The sequence below is a fragment of the Macrotis lagotis genome, chromosome X (assembly GCF_037893015.1).
Source record: "Macrotis lagotis isolate mMagLag1 chromosome X, bilby.v1.9.chrom.fasta, whole genome shotgun sequence".
NCBI lineage: Eukaryota > Metazoa > Chordata > Mammalia > Peramelemorphia > Peramelidae > Macrotis > Macrotis lagotis.
Window position 1 is genome coordinate 441,144,766 of NC_133666.1, and position 23,385 is coordinate 441,168,150.

A 23,385-nucleotide genomic window follows, 5' to 3' on the forward strand; every position below is an offset into this window, starting at 1 on the left:
TCTTTCCACTTTCACCCTTTTTCTATTCTCCCATCCCCCTTGTTGGAAATGTTTTCCCCATTACTATAGAGGACACCGGAACTCATAACCCTATGTATCATCCTTGCCAGTAGACAGCTTGCCAGTAGACAACTGATTGGAGTTCCTGTATCCAGAATAGAACCAAAACCAAATAATTGATCCCTTGTTAGAATAACTTTCATAACCCAAAATTTCCCTATCCATTCTGTTGTTAAAGACCTGTCAATATCTCATATATACTTCTCTCTCACCTCTGATACTGTCATCACATTGGTGTAGGTTTTCAAAACTTCATACCTGAAGCATTCAAATAGTCTGCTGATAGAGTTGCCTCTATCTAGTATGTTTCTCTTCCATTCCATCCTCTATACAGCTGCCAAAGTGATTTTCTTAAATATCAGAAGCGTACATATCACCTTCCTTCTCAAATTCCAATGACTTCCTTTCACTTCCAAGAGAAAACATAAAAATCAGTCAATTGTTAAACATATATTAAGTGCCCACCATTGTGTAGCTGACATAGTGCTGAATGCTTGGAATCCTAAAAGAGGCAAAAGATAAGGCATTGAAGGCATTTTCCTCAAGGAAACAAATTCTCTGTTTGGCCTTAAAAGCCCTTTAACAACACAATCTCCAGTCTTCTTAGACTATTTCCCAATGGTGATACTCCTTGATGTTCCAAGAACAAGGTACTTCATCTTTAGGCTCCAGGTGTTTTCTGTGACTGACTTCCATACCTGAAATGTTTTCTCTCCTTATTGTAACTCCTTCAGCACTTTGCTAAATCCTACTTTATACAGAAAGCTTTTCCCCCATCCTTCTTTAATTCTAGTGCTTTCCTTCTGTTGATTATTTCAATTTCCTGTGTGTGTGTGTGTGTGTGTGTGTGTGTGTGTGTATATAAAATATAGTTTGTTAAGAGTTGTTTGCTTGTCTCCAATACTAGACTGTGAGCTTCCTGAGAGCAAGGACTATATTTTGTCTTTCTCTACATCCCCAAATCATAGCACAGTACCTGCAGCATAGTAGTTACTTAATGAATTTTTATGGACTGACTAAGGTTTTCTCTATTCTGATAAGTATGGAAAGAACTGAGGTTTAAAATCCTAATAGTATTTTTTTATATGTAGCCTAAAGAGGGTAGGAAAAGGACCTCAGTATGCTTTCACACTTACAACTCAGATATTCTATATAAGTAATTTGTAAAATATTTTCCCCGAGTTATCAATTCAGATGAACAAATGTTGGTATTTACTTATTCATAAACTTAAGTACTATAAGAAGGTAGTTTGCAGGGTAATATGAAGAGACTACAACCACATTTGAAAAACTGGACATTGCTATAGTCTTTTTTGAGAGCTGTCATGGCTATGGTTGATTTAAATATCAGTAGTTGCAACTTAAAACTTCTACTACTAATGCTGGCATTATTGCAGATGCTTCCTCTCAGATCCTGATCTTCTTAGATCAAGATCTTAGATCAAGCAGGAATTTCTCTGTCTGTATATCTGTATGAGTGCCTGTGACAGACTTAGACAGACAGATCCCAGATGATGAAGCCTATGGAGTCTTTCTCAGAATAATGTTGTGCCAATTCATAATTGAAAAAAAAACTGCTGAACTTCTTTTAAAGGTTAGTGAAAAATATGTAATTTTTTAAAATCAATCTCAAATCACAGATCCTCAAAATTCACTTAGGAATCCCTAAGCAATTCCTTTGTCTAGTTTGAACTAATTTCCATATCATCCTGTATATATCATGTTGTGCCAGAAACAACAGCTATAATTTTTTGCTGTGTGGACAAATAAGATAAAAAATAAAAAAACTTATAGATCTAAACATTACAAAAATAAATAAAAATAATGAGAGAAATGTTGGTGTTATGAATGTTATTCTAACTAGGGATCAATTATTTGGTTTTGGTTCTTTCCTGGATACAGGAACTTGTCTACTGGCAAATTAACTGGGCCCTTCTGTATCTAAGTAATGTGTAGTTTAGAGAATATATATAGTCACTTCAGACTTAAATAGACAGAAGACTTGGGTCCTAATCCTGACTCTACCATTATCTAACTGAATAACTTTGTCTAAATTACCTTTTATTTTTGGGCTTCAGTTTCCTAGTCTATAAAATAAAGAAATTCAATTAGATCCTTAAATTTCTAAATACCTAAAATTTTGGGGAAGATAGCCATTTAAAAATATTTTTAAAAAATTAAACTTAATCTTTCACTTAACAAGAATTTATTTTTCTCCCAACCTCTTTCTCCAACTGTTTGAAAAAAGAAAAATGGGGCAGATAGGTGGTGTAATGGATAGAGCACTGGTCCTGGAGTCAGGAAGACCTGAATTCAAATCTGACCTCAGACACTTAATAATTATCTAGCTGAGTGACCTTGGGCAAGTCACTTAACCTTATTGCCTTGCAAAGAAAAATGACCAAAAAAAAAAAAGAAAAATTATACCCTTGTAATAAATATGTGTAGTTAAGCAAAATAAATGCCTATATTGGCTATGTCCAAAAATGTATCCCCTTTCTGCATATTTAATTAGCTCTCTGTTAAGAGATGATTATCAGGGCCACTAGGTGGCATGGTGGATAAAGCACCAGCCCTGGAGTCAGGAGTACCTGGTCTCAGACACTTAATAATTACCTAGCTATGTGGCTTTGGGCAAGCCACTTAACCCCATTTGCCTTGCAAAAACCTAAAAAAAAAAAAAGAGATGATTATCATTTTTCATTATTAGTCCTCTGGAATCATGGTTAATTAGAATTCTTAAGTCATAGTTGTTTGATTCTACAATGTTATTGTATAAATTTTTCTACTCATTTCACTCTGCATCAGTTCATGCAAGTATTTGCAGTTTTCTATGAAATTGTCCTCTTCATCATTTTTTCATCCATTAATATTCTGCTACATTTACATGCCTTATTTTTTTTTGTTCAGATATTCCCCAATTGATGGGCAGACCCATAAGTTTCTCAATATTTGCTACCACAAAAAAAGCACAAAATTTTTTTTTGTATGTATAAGACCTTTTCCTTTTATTTTTTGGGTGGGGGTGGGGTATGTGCCTTTGAGTAGTAGTATAGCTGGGTCAAAGAGTATGTGCAACTGTTTGGATACATTTCCAATTGGCTTTCTTGACTGGCTGCACCACTTCATAGTTCCACTGAGAGCAATAGACATCTCCCCTTTTCTTTCCTGAAAAGGAATAGGCTTGAATGTTTTAGAGGTTCAGGATATTTGAGGTCACTAGAATCAGTATCCTTTTCACCCTAAGAGTGTTAGAGGTTAGAGAAAAAAATTGCTAATGCCAAAGGTATTGTCATCTCTTCTCTTGGACTTCTATTGATGTAGTCATTCAAGTAGCTATAAGAGGTAATAAAATTCAAAGTATTTCCCTTTCTTTTTCTGAAGAGATCTTTGATCTTAGTGATCATTATCTAATCATAAGAGACCTGGAAGAGACTTTTCTTTATTTCCAGTAGTAGTAGTAGTAGTAGTAGTAGTAGTAGTAGTAGTCATCAATTTGATTTAACACTTAATTTATTGGGGCCCCAGCATGCTGTTTTTGACAAAGGCCTCATCTCTTCCCAGGTTCCTTCTGGGGGTGGGGGGATGGGGTGGAAGGAGAGATGAAACAGTCTTAAGTTCCTTGAGTGTATCTACTCTAGACAAGGGCTCAGTTCATTATTGTTACCCATAGGCATTTTTTTTAGTGATCAGTCAATTGTAAACATTTAGTAAAAACTTAGTTTGTGCCTGGCACAAGTCTGGCATAGATCATAGACTATAGTTAGAAGAGTGGAGTAATGTGTGAGAAGACTGAAAAGGTGGTAAGGTGTAAGTTTGTAGAGAACTAGTACTTAAAATGGAATTTGTATTTGATTCTACAAATTCAGAGCTATAAATATTCAGTTTTTAGAGAGAGATAAAGGCAGAGAAATGTATGTTTATATAAATCAGGAAAGTAAAAGTAAAATATTTTAAAATGGTTTATTTACTGATTAAAATCTGAAGGGTTAATTTTTTAAAAAAAGTTCCCTTTGTTTTGCTTTTCCCCTTTACATGTGACAAAGATGTGCTATTAATAGTATGCTGAAATTCAAATAGAATTCTTTAATAAGGAAAAGAAAAGCAAAACTTTTTTTCAGTTTATTAGTGTTGTATTTCATGTTCTAAACTTTAAATTTGCATTTTTCTCAATATGTTTAAGGTAAAATTCATGAATAAATGGATTCAGTGCCTTTCTCTTTTCACCTTTTGACCTCTGAAGTCATTCATATTCAAAGATTTTTTAGCATCTTATTTGTATATTTATTCAGGGTTTTTTTTAAAGTTGGAAATTTTATTGTGAGTTTCTTAACTGTTTCGAATTTAATCTTGTTATTAACCACCCCCACCTAGACCTTTCCAGATTCCCTTATCTCCTGACTTTCTTAATCCAATTTGAAAAACAGAGTTGCTTTTAACCTTTGGCATTCGATTACTTTCAAGTCCACTGGTGTTCTACATTGTGTTATAATTTTTAAAAATTATTTACTGTATTTATCATTCATTCATTTTAAAATTTTCATTTTCAGATTTTCTTACTCTCCAGCCCCTCCTCTTTCCATTGAGAAGGAAGCAGTATGATACCCACTGTGCATATGAAATCAAATAAAACACATCTCCATATTAGCCATATTGCTAAAAAAAAACCCCAAGAAAATAAAGTGAAAAAATATGCTTCATTTTGCACTTATAGTTCATCTGTTCTCTCTCTGGAGGGGATAGTTCCCCCCCCCCAGTCTTTTCGAAATTCTTATGGATCATTTAATTTATCAATGTAGCTAAGTCTTACACAATTGATTATTATTATAATATTTATTTTACAGTATAGATTTTTCTCTTGGTTCTGTTCAATTCATTTGCATGAGTTCATATTTTTCCTAGGTTTCTCTGAAACTATCCTTCTCATCATTTCTTATAGCAAAATAGCATTCTATTACAATGATATACTATAATTTGTTCACCTATTCCCCATTTTATGAGCATCCCTTCAGTTTCCAATTCTTTGCCACTACCAAAAACAACTATAAATATTTTTTATACATATAGATTCTTTTCTTTTTTCTTTGATCTTGTTGGGGTACAGTTCTAATACTGGTATTGCTGGACAAAAGAGTGCACAATTTTATAACTCTTTGGACATGGTTCCAAATTGTTCTACAGAATGATTGAACTAGTTCATAACTTATCAACAGTGCATTAGTCATTTTTCTTTTCTGTCATGCTATCTAATCTGATAGGTATGAAATGGTACCTCAAAGTTGTTTTAATTTGTATTTCTGTAGAGCACTTTTTCATGCAACTTGATGGGTTTGATTTCCTCCTTTGAAAATTGTCTGTTCATATTTTTTGACTATTACCCACAAGGGAATAGCTATTATTTTTATAAATTTCATTTCCCTATGTAATTGAGAAATGAGACCTTTATCTTAGGATATGGTGAAAATTATTGGTCTTACCTAAGTTTCTGCCAGACTGCTTTCTAGTTTTCTAGGCATTTTTGTCAAAGAATGAGTTCTTGCCCACAGAGTTGAGATCTTTGGGTTTATTACATTTAATCTCTTATCTAGTACCAAGACTTTTTTGAAAATTACTGCTTTGTAGTATAGTTTGAAATCTGGTACTGCTAGTGTGCCTTTCTTTACTTTTTTTCTTTGTTTCTTGTGATATTCTTGATTTTTTTTCATTTAGATAAATTTTGTTATTTTTTTCTAGCTTTATAAAATATTATTTGGTTGTTATGTTCCTGTTAGATTAGCTGCTCAGGAAGTGTTAGGTTCCTACTGGCCAGGCAAACATTGAAGGGGCAGGAGACAAGGATGACAAGGATGACAAGTTTTCCTTAAAGGTCTTCAGTTGTCCTTAAAGGTCTCCAGTTGTCCTTAAAGGTCTCCAGTTCTCCAAACTCTCCAAGATCTCTGTTTATTAAACCAAATACAACTGCTTAAATATCCTCCCTAGTCCCTGGTCCACTCCCACTCCTGTAGCACTGTCCAATCAACCAGTAAAATAGTGCTCCAGTCCTCAAGGACACCAGGTGATGAAGGTTTACAGTACTCCCCCACACAACAGTCCCTTACACTTGGTAGTTTGGATTTATACTGAATAAATAAATTAATTTAGATCGAGTTTTCATTTTTCGTTTATATTGGCTCAGCCTATCTGGGAGTAATTAATATGTCCCATTTGTTTAGATTTTCCTTTATATATGAAATTGTTTTGTAATTGTGTTTCTATTTGTGTAACTTGACAGGTAGACTTCTAAGTATGTAGTTGTTTTAAATGGAATTTCCCTTTCTCTTACTACTGATGGTAATATATAGAAATTCTGATATTTCATGTGGCTTTATTTTATAACCTACGACTTTGATAAAATTGCTAATTATTTACTAGTTTTGGGTTGATTTTCTAGAGTTTTCTAAGTATGCTATCATGTCATTTACAAAGAGTGCATTTTTGTGTCCTCATTGCCTGTTTTTATCTTTTAGTTTCTTGTTTTATTGCTATAATTGCATTTCTTTTTTATATTATTTTATTTTTTCCAATTACATTAAAAGATAGTTTTTTTGGGGTGTCTAGGTGGCACAGTGGATCAAGCACTGGCCCTGGAGTCAGGGGTACCTGAGTTCAAATCCAGCCTCAGACACTTAATAATTACCTAGCTCTGTGGCCTTGGGCAAGCCACTTAACCCCAGTGCCTTGCAAAAACTAAAAATAAAAGATAGTTTTGTCAGCCTTCTTTTCACAAGCTTTTAAGTTCCACATTTTTCTAACACCTTTCCCTCCCCTTCCCAATCTGATATATAGTTTATACATGTATAATCATGTTAAATATATTCCAATATTAGTCATGTTGTGAAAGAAGAATCATAACTAAAGGGAAAAAAAGCATGAGAAAGAAAATACCCAAAAGTTTTAAAATATGAACACTTATAGTTAGCATTTTTATAATAATAATAATAACAACAACAACAACAACAACAACAATAATAATAATAATAATAATAATAATAATAATAATAATAATAATAATAATAATAGAAAACCTTGCATAAATCTATGATCTTGTTAGGAAGATTTCTTGTTTAACCCCCTTATAGATAATTCTTGCTCTTGGTTTTCTGGTAGTTTATTTTAGCTAAATAGTATAGAATATAAATTTTCATATATATTAGAGCAGTAGTTTCATACATATCAACTCTTTGGTAAAATACTCTGTTTAAATTAAACTGAATTGGTATTGTAGTTGTTCAGAGAAAGATTCTTTTCATCTTGGACAGTTTTCATTGATGGTCATTATAAAATAACTCAGAGAACCTCACAGTGACTCCCATCTTGAATTTCTCCAAATACCCTTTCCTGAGGACATCACTAAGCTGCATTGGAGGGGACAAAGATTTAATTTTTTTAAAGGTATCTAATATTGACTAGGGAGTTAGATAAATATAGGGCTAGGGATTGGAACCTCTATATTTTTAATAGGAGGAATTTCCTTTTATCAGTGCAGACTAATTCTCTGCCACTTTTCCTAGAGAATTACCTACAGCATTGAGAGGTTAAGTTACTTGCTAAGGACCACATTGTTATTGTTTGTCCTTTATTCTCAAAGAATGCCATGACATCAGGGAGTTGTCATTACAAGCACATGGATTGGATTTGAGTGAGGGGGTGCTGTGCTAAATCATTAACCTCACTTTCTCCTCTGGAGTCATGTGGGTCCAATGGCCAGATATGAATCAGGATGATTCTGGATGTGAGGCAGTCAGGGTTAAGTGACTTGCTCAAGGTCACACACTAGTAAGGGTCAAATGTCTGAGGTCAAAATTGAACTCAGGTCTTCCTGACTCCAGGGCTGGTGCCCTTTCTACTTTACCACCTAGTTGCCCCATACAGTCACATAGACAGTAATGTCAGAGACTTGAATTCAGGTCTTGCTGGCTTCAAGTCCAGCTTTCTTTCTACTCTAGTGGTAGAAATGTCAGATTTCTATTGTGTAGAAATAACATCCACTGTGTAGAACTACTATTAAGAGAGAAATTGTAAAATCATCTACTCTGCAGGATTTCCAGGGTCACCCAGCAGAAAGTATCTGAGACCAATTTTGAACTCAGATCTTCCTGACTACACACTCAGTGCTCTGTTCACTGTGAAACTAGCTATCTTTGGTGGGGAGGCCACAGAATGCAAAGGAAAGCTTCAAGGAAGGCAAGGAAGCTAGGAGCCAAAGTTGAGGAGGGAGAGCATCCCAAGCAAGGGGATAAGGTGTCAGTGAGGAAACAGAGCTGAGGAGATGGAGAGTGATGTTTGAAGACTAACAAGGAAGTCTGAGTCACTGGATTGTACAATATGTGGAGGGAAGTAACGTATAAGAAGACTAGAAATGTAGGGAGGGGCCAGATTATGAAGTAATTTAAAAAACCCCTGGGAGATGGAGAGTTTGGAGTAGCAAAGGACTTTGCAGTCTTCTTATAAAGGGCAAAGAGGAAGAATATTTACTATTTCTTTGAAATTAATTTTCTGTGGAAATGAAAATTTAAAGAAAGATCTGCTTAAGTCTTCTCTGATGAAATATGAAATTCTATGCTTTATTATATTTGATCATTTTAATGACCATGAATATAACTTTTCATAATGATTGGGAATTTAAAAAAATTTGAAGGCAATTAATTTGTTTTTTTGTCCTTTATTCAGGCTCTTTCCATTGTCATATATATATATATATATATATATATGTATATATATATATATATATATCCCTTTTTTTCCTGTTAGAATCTTATTTCCTTATAAATTCAGCTCAAGCACCTATTTTTTTACCTGAAACCTTTTCTGATCCATCTTAGAAGCTAGTTTTTCTCCCAATTACATTGTATATATATATTGTATATACATTGTATATATAGTATATACATTGTATATATATATATATTTCATATACATTATATAAATACATTCTGTCTCCCCCCTCCCCCCAACTCCTTGAAGGTAGGAAATGTTTCCTGTTTGTATGTGTCCCAAGGTCTCAGCTGAGTGCTTTAATATATAAGCATTATTTGTTTGATCTATTTTATGACTCTAGTTATCTCATGGCTTTATAAGAATTTCAGGTATTCACTTTTCCATCCTATCTCTCTTACCCTGGAACCTGTTAATTATAATGTCCACTTACTCAAGGGTGGGTCAACCAAGATTTGTGATTTTAAGGTATAATTATAGTTGGTGAAAACACTTTTTGAACAATAAATTGTTTTCCCTAGATATTTTTGTTCTTTATTTATTTGATGCTTTTTTTTTTTTTAGTTTTTTGCAAGGCAAACGGGGTTAAGTGGCTTGCCCAAGTCCACACAGCTAGGTAATTATTAAGTGTCTGAGGCAGGATTTGAACTCAGGTACTCCTGACTCCAGGGCTGGTACTTTATCCACTATGCCACCTAGCCACCCCTATTTGATGCTTTCTTAATGAGAAATCTGCCTTAATCAAACAACACTTTGTTTTCTAATGGTTTTTGGCCTTTGGGGATTAGATCTCCAAGGATAATAATTTAAAGAAGAATGCCAAATTAACAAGAAATTATTTTAACTTAGCTAATTGATTTTATATTGCTTTCTTAGGACATAATGTATCAGATTTTTATTCATTCACCACCTCTCCATGCATTCTAAAAATTATAATATTGGGAACTTTCATGAAACATCACAAGTGATTTCAAGATTTTATTTTCTCATCAGTTTTTGATTCTGTTATCTTGTATCATAAAAAACATGATTTTGAGTTTGAACTCCAAATTTCCTTATCATCTGATTTTAAGATATTATCCAGTTTTTCTGTTATGTTTGGATGATTTAATTTTAGTAATTTCTTAACAATTATCTGTTTTTTCATTTCTCTGTAATTAAAAACAACCCTTATCTTGAACTTAAAAAAAAACTTAGTTTGATGCTTTTTAACTGCTGCCTTGGGAAGTCCATTAACTGCTCTGTGCCTCAGTTTTTTCCTTCATAAAATAGGATGATAAGCTGTGTCTGTCTTGAAGTATTGTTGCAAGTCTGTTAAATTTAAAATGTGATATAAATGTGGCATTTGAGGATAGTATTATGAAAGACACAAAGTGAGGAAATCAAGGGCAGGCTTCTCTTTTTATGGTTTGAAGGTACTAAATATATTAAAGGTTTTTTTTCTGATATGAAGGAGGAACTTTGATTCTGGAAAGATTTTGAGTCAGATTGCTGTTCAATTGTCTCTGACTCTTTGTGGCTCTATTTGTGGTTTTCTTGGCAGAGATGCTGGAGTGATTTGCCATTTCCTTCTTCAGCTCATTTTACAGGTGTGTAGTTGAGGCAAACAGAGTTAAATGACTTGCCCAGGGTAATATATCTTAATAAATTTCTGAGACCAGATTTGAATTCAGAAAGATGAGTCTTTCTGACTCCAGTGCCACCTAGCTGCACCTTTGAATCATAAGAGGAGTCCAGATATAATGATTTGTTACTTGTGTAATATATTAGTCCCACCTTTGAAAGAAGTGATTATGTCTTGCCTGGCAAGGACAAGATTTAGCATGAACTTGATAGCTGTTTTTTAAGTATTTGAAAAGGTATTTCATGGGAGAGGAATTTAAAAGTTGTGGTTGGAAGTTGCAAAGAATCAAGTTTAGGCTTGATTTAGGGAAAAACACTCTAATAATCAGAATAATATCAATGTGGAATGAGTTGCCTCAGGACTTAGTGTAATTCCCCCTTCCTTGAAAGTCTTCAGTCAAATACTCAATGGACATTTGTCACTTATATTGTAGAGATTTCTGTATGGTCTAATCTAGGAAGTCCCTTGCAATTCAATATTCTGTAATCTTCAGAAGGCCACTTCATCTTTCTGAGTTTCATTTTCATTTATTTGTAAAATTTTAATATGATCTCTATAATGATCCTATGAAAATTCAAGTGAACAAGGTATTTAATTTCAGAAGTTTGTGTTTTAGACTTGATGTAGGCAATTTGTGTGTGGCAATTAGTCATCATCTTGAATTCCTGTAGGGAATTTAAACAAGCAAGTCTCATCATTTAGGACCATTGATTTGGAGCTGCAAGCAGCTTTAGATAGTCTAGTCCCAGTCCTTTCATCTTCAGATGAGGAAACAAATTCTCTCTCTCTCTCTCTCTCTCTCTCTCTCTCTCTCTCTCTCTCTCTGTTATTTTTTTTGGGTGAGGTGTCGGGGTAGGGATGGAGTCTACACCTATGATTTTTTTCAGTACTGTAAACTAGTAAAAGAGGAAGCTCCTAGCAATGCAGATCTTAACCTATTCTCTCCCTCAAAATTGTGAGTTTACTGGGACATAGAAAGATTAAGTATTTTGTCCAAAAAATAGAGCCAGCATGTTAACACAAATTGACCTGACACCCAAGGGAGGCCTTCTACTCCCTATTTCAGGCTACTTATCTCATTTATTAGTTAATGAGCATTTGAATTGAATTTAAAAATTATTTTCTCAAAGTGGTTAATATCAGGTCAATGGCCATTTTATCAGAATTGCTTTCAGAGGTAGCTTTTTGTGGAAGATAGGAAAAGGAGAAAAAATTTGAGTATTTTATTGCCAGTAGTCCCTGGATTTTAAAGGTTTTTTCCCTCAAAATTTAGACTTATTAGACTGATACTCTTCATTTTCAATTAGGGCCTCTCCATTGATAACCTAGAGAAGATTATAAAATTTTCCTATTTGTAAGAAATTGTTTTTTCTATATCTGTATATTCTCTTGTTCTTTATTGACTGGTCATCTTACTAACTCCTCTGACTTTATCATGAATTTCCCATACTTTCTCTACAGTTTTTCATTTGATTAGAAACTTGAAATATGGAAATGCTAATTGCAACCTATCCATCCTTTGCAACCCTTGTCCATATGCTTCAGTAAATACTCCCACCAAGAAGATTAGGAGTTTTCCTCTACATCTCTTGATATCTAGGTATCAATGCATCTATTATATATTATACTTTCATCCTTTTCCTGCCTCTTTTTCTGGTGATATATATTTATTTTATAGCACTTCTAGGATATAATTTATTATTGCTAGTAAACTCCTTAGGTGACTTACAATTTTGATTTCTTGGGTATTGTACCTATATAGCATTTTAGGAAGAACATTTTATGTAAAATATTTGGGATTTTATTTCAGGGAACAATTCTCTTCATTGAAAATTTTGTAATTTATCAAATGTAGTCCAACTCACCTGCTTTTTCTGTTTAATTCACAGACTAGTTCATTGTCCAAGAGTTATGAACTAATGAGCTAACTATTCAACTGTAAAACATAATCTGAATAATCTGAATAATAGACCTCCATCCATTTGTGTGGATAGTTAGGCCAAATTCATTTGAGTGATTAAGGATCATTTAGGGACTTGATGCAGTAATCACAATAACATTTGTGATAAAATCACAAGAACATTTGAATATCATCATCTCCTATAAAGAGCCCCTCTTCCACTTGGATTCTGAATTGAATCTCCTCTATGACAATTGTAAGCACCTTTTGGGCATACATTTATGTCTTGATTGGCATGAGTAATCTCTTATTTAGGTATCCCTCTTATTCTTGATTCAGTGGATTAAAATTCCTCTATCTCACTTAGCATCAGTTTCAGTCTCTAGGCCACAATCTTCTCATTGCCTTGAACTTGTTTCGTATAACAAGGAGGAATTTCTTGACCTCATTATCTCCAAATAGTTGTCTTATGCAAAATAATAGAGTTGGAATAAATGATTTTCAAAGCTCTAGTTAGTGCTAACATTCTTTTGAAAGTTATTTTATGTTATTTTTATTGCTATATAACATTTCTTTCTTCTTCCTTCACCTCCCACTTCTCTAAAACAGTAAGCAATTTGATATAGGCTATATATGTTTAATCATGCAGAACATATCACCATAATAGTTATTTTGTCAAAGAAGACAAATTCAAAGAAAAAAATTCTTGGAAGATTGCAGAAAATAAAAATATTATGTTTCATTCTATATTCAGGCTGCCTGAGTTCTTTCTCTGAAGGGGATAGCATTTTTAATAATGAGTCCTTTGGAATTTTCTTGGCTTATTATATTATTGAGAATAGCTAAAGTCTTTCACAGTTGATCTTTGCATAGTATTATTACAATTTACAATGTTCCCCTGATAATGCTCATTTCACTGTGCATTAGTTCATATAAGTCTTTCCAGGGGTTTCTTAAATCTTCCTGCTCATCATTTTTAAAAATCGTGCAGTAATATTCCATTATACTCATATACCACAACTTGTTCAACCATTCTCCAATTTGTTGGGCATCCCCTCAATTTCCAATTCTTTGCCATTAGAAAAGAGTTGCTATAAATATTTTTGCACATTTATGTTCCCTCCATCCACTTTTTTATTCTCTTTAGGACACAGATTTAGTAGCAGTGGTATTGAAGGATAAAAGGATATGCACAATTTGATAACCCTTTGGGCATAGTTTCAGATTACTCTCCAGAATGACTGGATCAGTTCACAATTCCACCAACAGTATATTAGCTTCCCAGTTTTTCTATAGTCCTTCCAACATTTATCATTTTCCTTATCTATCATAGTAGTCAATCTGATAGGTATGAAGTAGTACCTCAGAGTTATTAAGTCATTTTTTAAAAGTATAATTATATTAAAAATATAATGTTTGGACCAGTTCACAGTTTGCTAATAGAATATTAATGTTAGCATTATTATTTTCAACTTTTGTCATCTTTATGAGTTTGGGTATGTGGTCAAACCTCAGCTATACTAACATTTTATTGTTTAATTTTTGAAGGACCCTGTGTGTGTGTGTGTGTGTGTATTTGAATTCCTATGGTTCTCCTTTCTTCAGAATTCAGAAGGGTTTATGAATTTGGAATCAGTTATACATTCAATAAACTCAAAATAACTTTGTCACCCTAGAAGTTTTTCCAACTCAATTGGAAATTCAATTTATTAGTGACTATTATGTAGTGACTATAATGTAGCACTGTGTTAAGCATTGAGGTTGCAGTTAATAAAAAGAAAGTTAATCCTTGCCCTTAAGGAGCTGATAGCCTAAATCCAGGAAACAACAAACGAAAGGAGGAAGGAAAAGGTGAGGGGAGATACCAGAGTTATCTGGTATGGGGACATCTTGTTCCCTGGAATTGAAATAGGGTAGGAGAGCAGATGCAAAGCAGAGTGTGCTGAGCATCCAGTTTCTGTACTCTATAAAGGAAAGAATTGGTAGGAGTGTGGCAGTACCTTCCAGTCCTTCGATCAGAAGAAAGATGAAGCTGAGGGAGGTGATGTCAATCAAGGCTTGAGTTAGTAGCCTCGTGGTGAGTTGAGAAATGATGAGTTTTTCCTGGGAAAAACATCTTGTTCTAGAGAGTTGAAACCAGGCAGGGCAGCAGATACAAAGTGAAGTGAATTAATAAAAAAGTTAGAAGGTAATGCTTGATTTTAGCAGAACAATTAAAGTACTATAAAGATCTTTGAAAACAGAATAAAAACACAACTAGTTTATTTTAGGAATGCAGTTCTCCTGTGTTCTGTAAATTGAATGTATTAGGTGTGGTATTACGTAAGTCACTTATTTCAGCAGAAATTATTTTTAGTTTCACTGAAGAATCTTCTAGCTTTCTGTGTGATTGTTAATTTTCTTTAATCTATGCTTAGAAAAATCCAAAACCAAAGCAGGAAGAAAAATCTGCTGTCTATAAACTCAGAATGGCAGGAAATCCTTCCTAAATAATTAAAATATAATTACTATTCTGGTTTCTAGAAAGGTTGTGGACATGCTTGAAGTAAAACTATTGAAATTAGATTCCATTTTGAAAGACTGGAAGGCAAATGAAATATATAACTTTGTTTCTTTACTAATCAACTTACATTTGTATTTTAGAAGATCTTACATAATTGCACTCTTGTTCCCACTTGGGTTTTGAGAAATTCAGTCCTTCATTCTTGAAGAGGACCATGATGTCAGGGAGGTGATGTCATGACAAGCACACGAATTGGATTTGTGGATGCTTGTCACCAGCCTCACTTTCTCCTCCAGAGCCATCTGGATCCAGTGGTCAGAAATGAATCAGGACAACTGAGAATAACTCTGGATGTGAGCTAGTCAGGGTTAAGTGACTTGCCCAAAGTCATACAACTAGTAAGAGTCAAGCGTCCATGGCTGGATTTGAATTTCAGTCCTCCTGACTCCAAGGCCAGTACTCCATCCATTGCACCATCTAGCTGCCCAATTCAGTTTAATACAAAGAAAAGGAAAGTATGTAAGCAGGTCATGGACAAATTATTATTTTTGTAGCTCAATGGAGTAGTGGATAGAGCAGTGCATTTTGAATCAGGAATGTCTAAGTGAATTCTACCTTAGATATTTACTACCAATACAACTCTGGGCAGGTTACTTAACCTTTCTCAGCCTCAGATTCCTCATTTGTAAAATAGAAATAATAATAATAATTGTCTTGAAAGGTTGTTCTAAGTATCAAATAAAATAGCATAAAGTGTTTTGCAAGCTATTTATATTAATTTATATATGTGTGTATGTGTGCTAATTCTCATTAGCAGCTATTTTGCCTTTATTCTTTCTATAATTTCTTTTTTTTGTTTTTGTTTTTATAAGTTTTTGCTAGGTAATGGGGTTAAGTGGCTTGCCCAAAGCCACACAGCTAGGTAATTATTAAGTGTCTGAGGCTGGATTTGAATTCAGGTACTCCTGACTCCAGGGCCGGTGCTCTATCCACTGTGCCACCTAGCTGCTCCTGTCTATAATTTCAATCAGTCAAAAGCAAAGCATTTATTAAGCTCTTCTATGTGCCAGGCATTGTTCTGGGAACTGGGGAGACAAAAACATAAAGAAACAACCCTCATGCTCAAATAGCTTCTTTTAGGGAATATGCACACATCAACATTATATGCACAATATTTTATAGAATTAAGGGTGATGTTAGTACTTTGGGGAACCAGAAATGACTCCTTTAGTAGGTGTGCCTTCAGCTGATCTTTGAAGGAAGCCAGAGAAGTCAGAAGACTTGTGTTTTAATCCTAATTGTCTCAATGGCTACTTATAGCAGCTGTTTTAAATTATTTAGCTTCTATGAATCTTATGCAAATCACTTCAACTTCTCTGACTTTTAACTTTCTTGTCAGTAAAATGGAGCTAGTGACCTGAAAACACTGAGTTAATTAATTGGGCTAATTTTAAAGTGCTACATAAATTGTAAAAGATTTTAAAAGGATGTAACTGAAAGGAATGATCAAGAATTTTAAAATGTTAATTATGCTACATAGTGTTAGGAAATATTTTTCATGCTTTAATTTTAACAAAAAATTGTAAGAGAGAGAAAATGTGCTTAGAAAGAATGGGGTAGATTGGGCTATTATGAAGTTGATTGAGATTGAACTTTTTCCATCTTTAATTGATTGATTCAGAACTTATTTGTCAACTTGACACTACCACTTTTGATGACTATAATTTTGCTATTGTGAGGAGAGTTGTCTAATGTTTTAATTTTCTTTGTATTCTCTTTATCAAACTAGATAAGTCAGTTTAGGTTGTTGTGCTTAACAAATTGAGAAATTCTTATATTAAATAAAATGTTTATATTGTTTCATGTTTTTCTTTTTCTTTTCTTTTTTTTGTAGTTAACACCTATCTCTTTATGGTACAAGCCCGAGGTATAATGTTGAAAGAAAATGTGAAAACAATAGGACATATGATCAGATTATACACAAATAAAAATGCTACTCTCAATGGTACAGGTAAGAATATTTCCTGCTTAAAATGATTTGCTTTACAACTGATTTTTACTTTTAGAGTAAGCAATATTCAAAATTATTAAGCACTAGGTATTCCCATATGAATATTTGTTAAAGATGAAGATATATTCTTGCAAATTCACCATAGGCTTCTTTTAAAATATCTTTGCCTTCTTAAGCTAGGTATTGTGTTCATTTTAGAATTGATGAAGGCATGCCTTATAAAGTGATAGTGTTAAGCACAAAAATATTAGTTCTTACAACAAAAATGAAATCAAAGCATCATATAGGTAAATTTTTAGTTTACTCATTGTTTTAAGGATGAATTAGCCACATAAAGATATTCTGTTCATAATTTTCTTTTTTAATTTCTTTTCTTATTACATGTAAAGATAGTTTTTAGCATTCATTTTTTGAAAGCTTTTGAGTTCCGCATTTTTTCTCTCTTCTTCCCTCCCTTCTCTTCCCTTCCCCATCAGATAAAGGTTATACCTGTAAAATTATGTAAAATGTATTTCTATACTGGGAATGTTGTAAGAGATGAATTAGAACAAAAGGGAAAAATTGTTGGACAGAAAAACATACAACAAATTTTAAAGCAAAAATAGTATGCTTTGGTCTGCATTCAGGCTCCATAGTTATTTTTCTAGATGTGAATGTTATTTTTCATCACAAGTCTTTTAGAATTGTCTTTGATCACTGAATTGCTGAAAAGAGCTAAGTCTATCATAGTTTATCATCACATAATGTTGCTATTAAGATGCACAATGATCTGGTTCTGTTGGCTTCATTCATCATCAGATGATGTAAGTCTTTCCAGGTTCTTCAGAAATCTGGCCACTCATTATTTCTTACAGAACAGTAGTATTCCATTGCATTCATGTACCATATTTGGCAGTTATTCCCCAGTTAATGGACATCCCCTCAGTTTCCAATTCTTTGCCACTACAAAAAGAGCTGCTTTAAATATTTTTGTACTTGTGGGTCCTTTTCCCTTTTTTATTATTTCTTTGGGATGCAGACCTAATAGTGGTATTGCTGGATCAAAGGGGATATATAGGTTTATGACTCTTTGGGCATAGTTCCAAATTGCTTTCCAGAATTGTTGGTTCAGTTTACAACTCAACCAACAGTGCATTAGTATTCCAGTTTTCCCATATCCCCCTCAACATTTGTCATTTTCCTTTTCTGTCCTGTTAGCCAATTTGATAGGTGTGAGATAGTACCTGAGTTGTTTTGTTTTGCATTTCTCTTCTCAATAATTATTTAGAGCATTTTTTATATAGCTATAGATAGCTTTAAGTTTTCATTCTGAAAACTGCCTGCTTATATCCTTTTTTATTCATAGTTTTCAAAAGGCTGCTGGACTTCCCACATGCTTATTTTACAAAAGGCTATTAAATATAAGTTGGAAGCCAATAACTCCTCTCAGTGATTATGAATTATAATACAATTTACTAGAGTTTCAATTGAAAATATATAACAAAATTAGAAATTGTATAGTAATAATAGACTTGGTAATTTTCAAGTGAAAATTCATGTTGTTTTTTGGGACTTTAAATTTTATTTAATATGATTTTCCCCAAAATATAAGATAATCATTTGAATCTCTCTTTTTTTTTTGTTTTTGTAAGTGACTTACCTAAGGTCACACAGCTAGGTAATTATTAAGTGTCTGAGGCTGGATGTGAACTCAGTTCTTCCTGACTCCAGGGCTGGTGCTCTATCTACTGTGCCACTTAGCTGCCCCTCAATTCAATCTTAATACAAGGCACCACACACATAAATACACATATACAAACATCTACCTACCCAACCATATATACAGCTAGATTCATATATGCATATATATATATATATATATCATTATAAATTTCATAGAAGGCATGGGCTGAGTCACTTTGGCACTCGAGTTCCATATAAGTTGATAATTTACACAAGGGAGGGAGTTCTCCATACTTAAAATATTGCAAATTAATAAAATCAAAGATCTGAAAACCTTTCTTGTCCCCTTATATCTGTGTGAGATATAGGATATCTTATATAAATTTTTATCATCAGCATGTTTTTATAATTTAGTTTGTGATGCCACAAATCAAAAAGAAAGGTGATTTTTTCTTTACTTTAATTAACAATACTTGAAATTTTTCTTACCTTTTTAATAATAGAGAAAATTATTTTAATTTATTGTGGTTTAAATTTCTTTGATCAAAAGATAATTTTCTCAGCACCTAAAGTGTTATTTTTTTTTAATTTTAAAGAAATTGTAAGCTTAGAATTCTCTTTAATGCCTTAGGGATGGTTAATTGTTAAACTTGTAAGTACTTCATGTATTGTGTCCATTGCTATTCATCAAATAGAAGAGCTTAAAATTCCCAGCTGTTCTTGGGAGGAAAGAATCCACATAATTGGGAGGAAAACATCCATTAAACACATTTGAGTTATTATCATATTTATATAAATGAGCACTATTTAGAGAATCTAAATCTGTTGTGTATGTCAGGGCCCACTGAAGAGAAGAGTTTATTGGTAAAAGAACAAAAGAGCCTTGTCTGAATGGGAAGTAATCATCCATGTGTCCTGTAATTCATTTTACTTTGTCAGTGTTACTGATCTGTAAAACAGGCCCAGTAAATATTTGTTGAATGAATTTATAAATCAGTAAATGAATATGGATTGTTGACTTGCCTTTGTGAAATTGCTGAGATATTTGAAGTTTTATTAAAAACAAGCTTGTTATTTTAGTGTTTACCATTATGTCTTTCCTTTACTGGGAAGTAGAATTTTGATTTTTTTTCCCCATTTAGGTGTCTGGAGCAAAGAACTGCTGATAGGAGGGGAATTTTTTTTTTTTAGTAAATCTTGGTAGATGATATCTGTTTAGATAAATAGAGTTTTTCCTTTTATGTTCTTCTAGATTTAACTGACAAAGGTAAGCTTTGTCTTTGAAAGTCCAATATTAACAGATTTAATACCACTTTAGATAAGAGCTTTTCCTTTTTTCCTTCAGGTTAAATTAAAGCTTAGAGAAAATTAGAAAATTACAGGAGAAACCTCTAACAATAAAAGAATTCCTTATTTTGTGGTCTGATTGGGTTGAAGGTAGAAATAGCACTTTACTATCTCTTTAAGAAGTTTATATTGTGCTGACCAAAATTAGAAATCCAGAACTATAGGGCAGATGTTATCTATGTCCATTGAATCATGAAAACTGTTATATGTTAAGGGACAGTTTCTGCTGCAGGTATTGATTAAAGTCACACAACTAGAGACTAATAATTGCTGGATTTCCGTAATCTCTCTCTAAAGTCTTGTGTTTTTTCTACTATGCTCAACTGAGTTTCTGCAGAGGAAAAATAGAAACCAGAAACAAACTGAGAAATCTCTTTTTCTTATCTTCTTTTTCCATTAGGTGATAATGTATGGAGGACAGTAGAATGGAATGTCTGCAAAACTATTTTTATTTTTGGTCATTGTGGCTTCCAAGAGAGGAAGAATAATAGGTTATTATTTTAATTTCCTTATTGGGTACCAGTTGTTGCTGTGTATAACTTGCTTTGTATATATTTGTTCAGATGTTGTCTCCTCCATTAGAGTATTAGCTCTTTACCACTTTTTAGGACAGTGCCTGAAGTTGCTGCTGTTGTTGTTGATCAACTGTTTCTATTATTTTTTGTTTATTTTTGCAAAGCAATGGGGTTAAGTGATTTGTCCAAGGCCACACAGCTAGGTAATTTATTAAGTTTCTGAGTCAGATTTGAACTCAGGTACTCCTGACTCCAGGGCCGGTGCTTTATCCACTGGGCCAACGAGCTACCCTAGCTCAAATATTCTTAATTATTTATTTGGGCAACTAGGTACCAAGTGGATAGAGCAATGGCCCTAGAATCAGGAGTTCAAATGCAGCCTCAGACACTTTATAGCTTAGTGTGTGACTCTGGACAAGTCACTTAACCCTGGTTGCCTCACATCCAGAGCCAGCTCCAGTCAACCTGATTCATATCTGGCCAATGGACCTAGCTGGTTCCAAAGGAGAAAATGAGGTTGGTGATGTCATGACATCACCTCCCTGACCTATTGTTCTTCCCGAATGTATGACCAAAAACCCCAACAACAAAAACAACAATCAAGTAGACTTCAAGATCCTTGAGAGCAGAGACTCTCCTACAAAGTCTTTTGTATTCCCCAGAGGGCACTTACTAACTGTTCATTGATTGATTGAATCAGTCTCAAATAACCCTTTAAAAACATCACCCCACTATAAAGGTGCCATTCTGATAGATCTAGTCACAGCACTTTTTTTTACTTCTTGAGAGAGGAGGAGTTTATGAATTTATTATGGTGTCCTCTCTCCAGAAGTTTAGTTAATTCATTGTTTTTTGTTTGACAACTTGGTAAGGGTGGCTGTTAGGTGAACTGGCTGGCAGTTAAATAATGGAAGTTTACTAATCAGTCTTTTAGGGAGAATATGTATATAAAGTGTAGGGAGGGGATCTCATAAATAATAGAATATCATCTTTTTTGTTTCCTCTGGAATAATGTGGATCTGGAATTTTTAAAATCTTTAAATAGTTTTTGTAGTTCAACCCTTGAATGTTATGTAGGTTGTAGAATCATAGAATGTCATAATTTGAAAGAAGTGGGATTAATAAAATATTCTACTGTTTTAAAACTCTCCTGTGTAGTTTAGGTTCTCAGAATCATTTTGATATTTTCCTATTTAGATTATCATAAAATAAGACTCAAAGGCAACTGAGAACAAAGAGGACAGTTCTCTGTGTATTACTATATGCTCTTGTACTTTTAAAATGGCTTGGGTTACTCATAGGACTCTAAGGTAATAACTTGTTTATGACCTATGTGTAACTATGCAATACTAGAGTAAGAAGGGGTGAATTAAACTTTCCTTATTTTGTAGTGAGAAAAATCCTAGAGCTTTAAAGTGACCTAGCCAAAGTCACATGATGAGTTAATGACTGACTATAAGACTCAAACTTAGTCTTTTGACCCCTTGACCAGTGTTCTTTGTGCTATACCAGACTCTGAGCCTGGTGAGTTTTCCTTATTATTTTTATTTTGTTGCCAGTGAATGCTGGGCCTCAAAAGAAAAAAATGTATTATACTTCTCTGGTAGTTTAATGAATAAGTCCAAACATTCCCACTATACTTAATTCAATTTCAAAGATCTATAATTTCATTGGTGGGAGTACTTCCTCCACAGATGCTGATTACAGTCTTTCTTGAGAGATGGTCTTGAGGTTCATAGACAGCAATATTGTCATCATTAATATAGGGCTTTATGATTTGTGGAGTGTTTTCCATATTCTCATTTGATCCTCACAGTATCCTTTTGTGGTGGGTGATATCATTATCCCCATTTTACAGAGGAGGAAACTGAGGCACAGAGCACTTAAATGATTTAATCAGGGTCACACTGCTAAAAAATGTCTGAGATAGAATTCTAACACTGATCCTCCTGACTCCAAATCTAGTTTCCTATCTATTGCATTACCTAGTTGCATATAGGTATGTAGTCAGCAAGCATTGAGACAGAAATTGATCCTTGATTTTTGTTGATTCAGTCTCCTGATCTTTTTTTTGTATCATCATATAGTCAGTATGTATATCTATTCTCTTAATTTCAATAAAAAATTCACATGCAAGGTAAAAAAGATAGATGTGACATTACTCCTATTCTCAAATGTTCTCAAAGAAATCATAATCTATAATAATTTTTTCCCCTTCAAAATGTAGAGGAAAGCCTAATGAAATCACTGTAGTGCAAATCACTTCTACTTCAAAAAAGAGTTGTTGAAGTAGAAGTGATGGGGATGAGATAGAGTGACTGGTAACAAGGAATACAAAAATTTGACATGAACCTTTAAAAACATTTTTTCAGAAGAATTAAAGCTTAGAATGATCTAAGACCTTTAAGAAATTAAGGACAACAGAAAGATTTTTTCCTTTTTTTTTGCAGAGCAATGGGGTTAAGTGACTTGCCCAAGGTCACACAGCTAGGCAATTATTAAATGTCTGAGGCCAGATTTGAACTCAGGTATTCCTGAATCCAGGACCGGTGCTCTATCCACTGCACCACCTAGCTACTCCCAAAAGTTTTTTTTTCTTAAAGGTAATATTGTTTAAAAAAAAAGAATTGAGAAAGGAGTGAGCTCCTGCTTCATTGTGGCAAAGACAATGTTGATAATGGACAGTGGAGAGAAGACAAAGCTACTTATTCTCCTCGGAAAAGAAAACTAAAGCAAATTAACTTTGAATTGGAGAACAGACCAAAATAAAATATGAATAATAGGGAGTTGATGATCATTATGATGAGAAAGGTTAGCTCTTTTTTTGTGTTACCAGGCTCAGCTGAACTATATCCTAAGGCAAAATGTCCAAAATGCAACCCCTCCCCCCATTAGACTGTGATCATCTAAAGGACAGGAACTGCCTTTTGCTTTTCTTTTTATATCCACTGATTATTACAGTACCTACCATGTCATACATATTTGATTAGCAAATGCTTATTTATGAAC

General features: G+C 33.5%; 1 protein-coding gene across 2 annotated transcripts in view; it reads left to right on the forward strand.

Moving 5' to 3' along the window:
* The window catches only part of B4GALT6 (beta-1,4-galactosyltransferase 6), an 88,465-nt gene that overhangs the window by 4,936 nt on the left and 60,144 nt on the right, over nt 1–23,385 (forward strand). The window contains exons 1-2 of one of the 2 annotated variants that reach the window (XM_074202427.1): nt 16,771–16,852; nt 20,262–20,352. In XM_074202427.1, the coding sequence (XP_074058528.1) occupies nt 20,292–20,352 (61 nt within the window). In that variant the 5' untranslated portion in view covers nt 16,771–16,852; nt 20,262–20,291. Of the gene's footprint in view, nt 1–16,735; nt 16,853–20,261; nt 20,353–23,385 lie in introns of those variants that run through there. The other variant, XM_074202426.1, reaches the window with a different exon arrangement.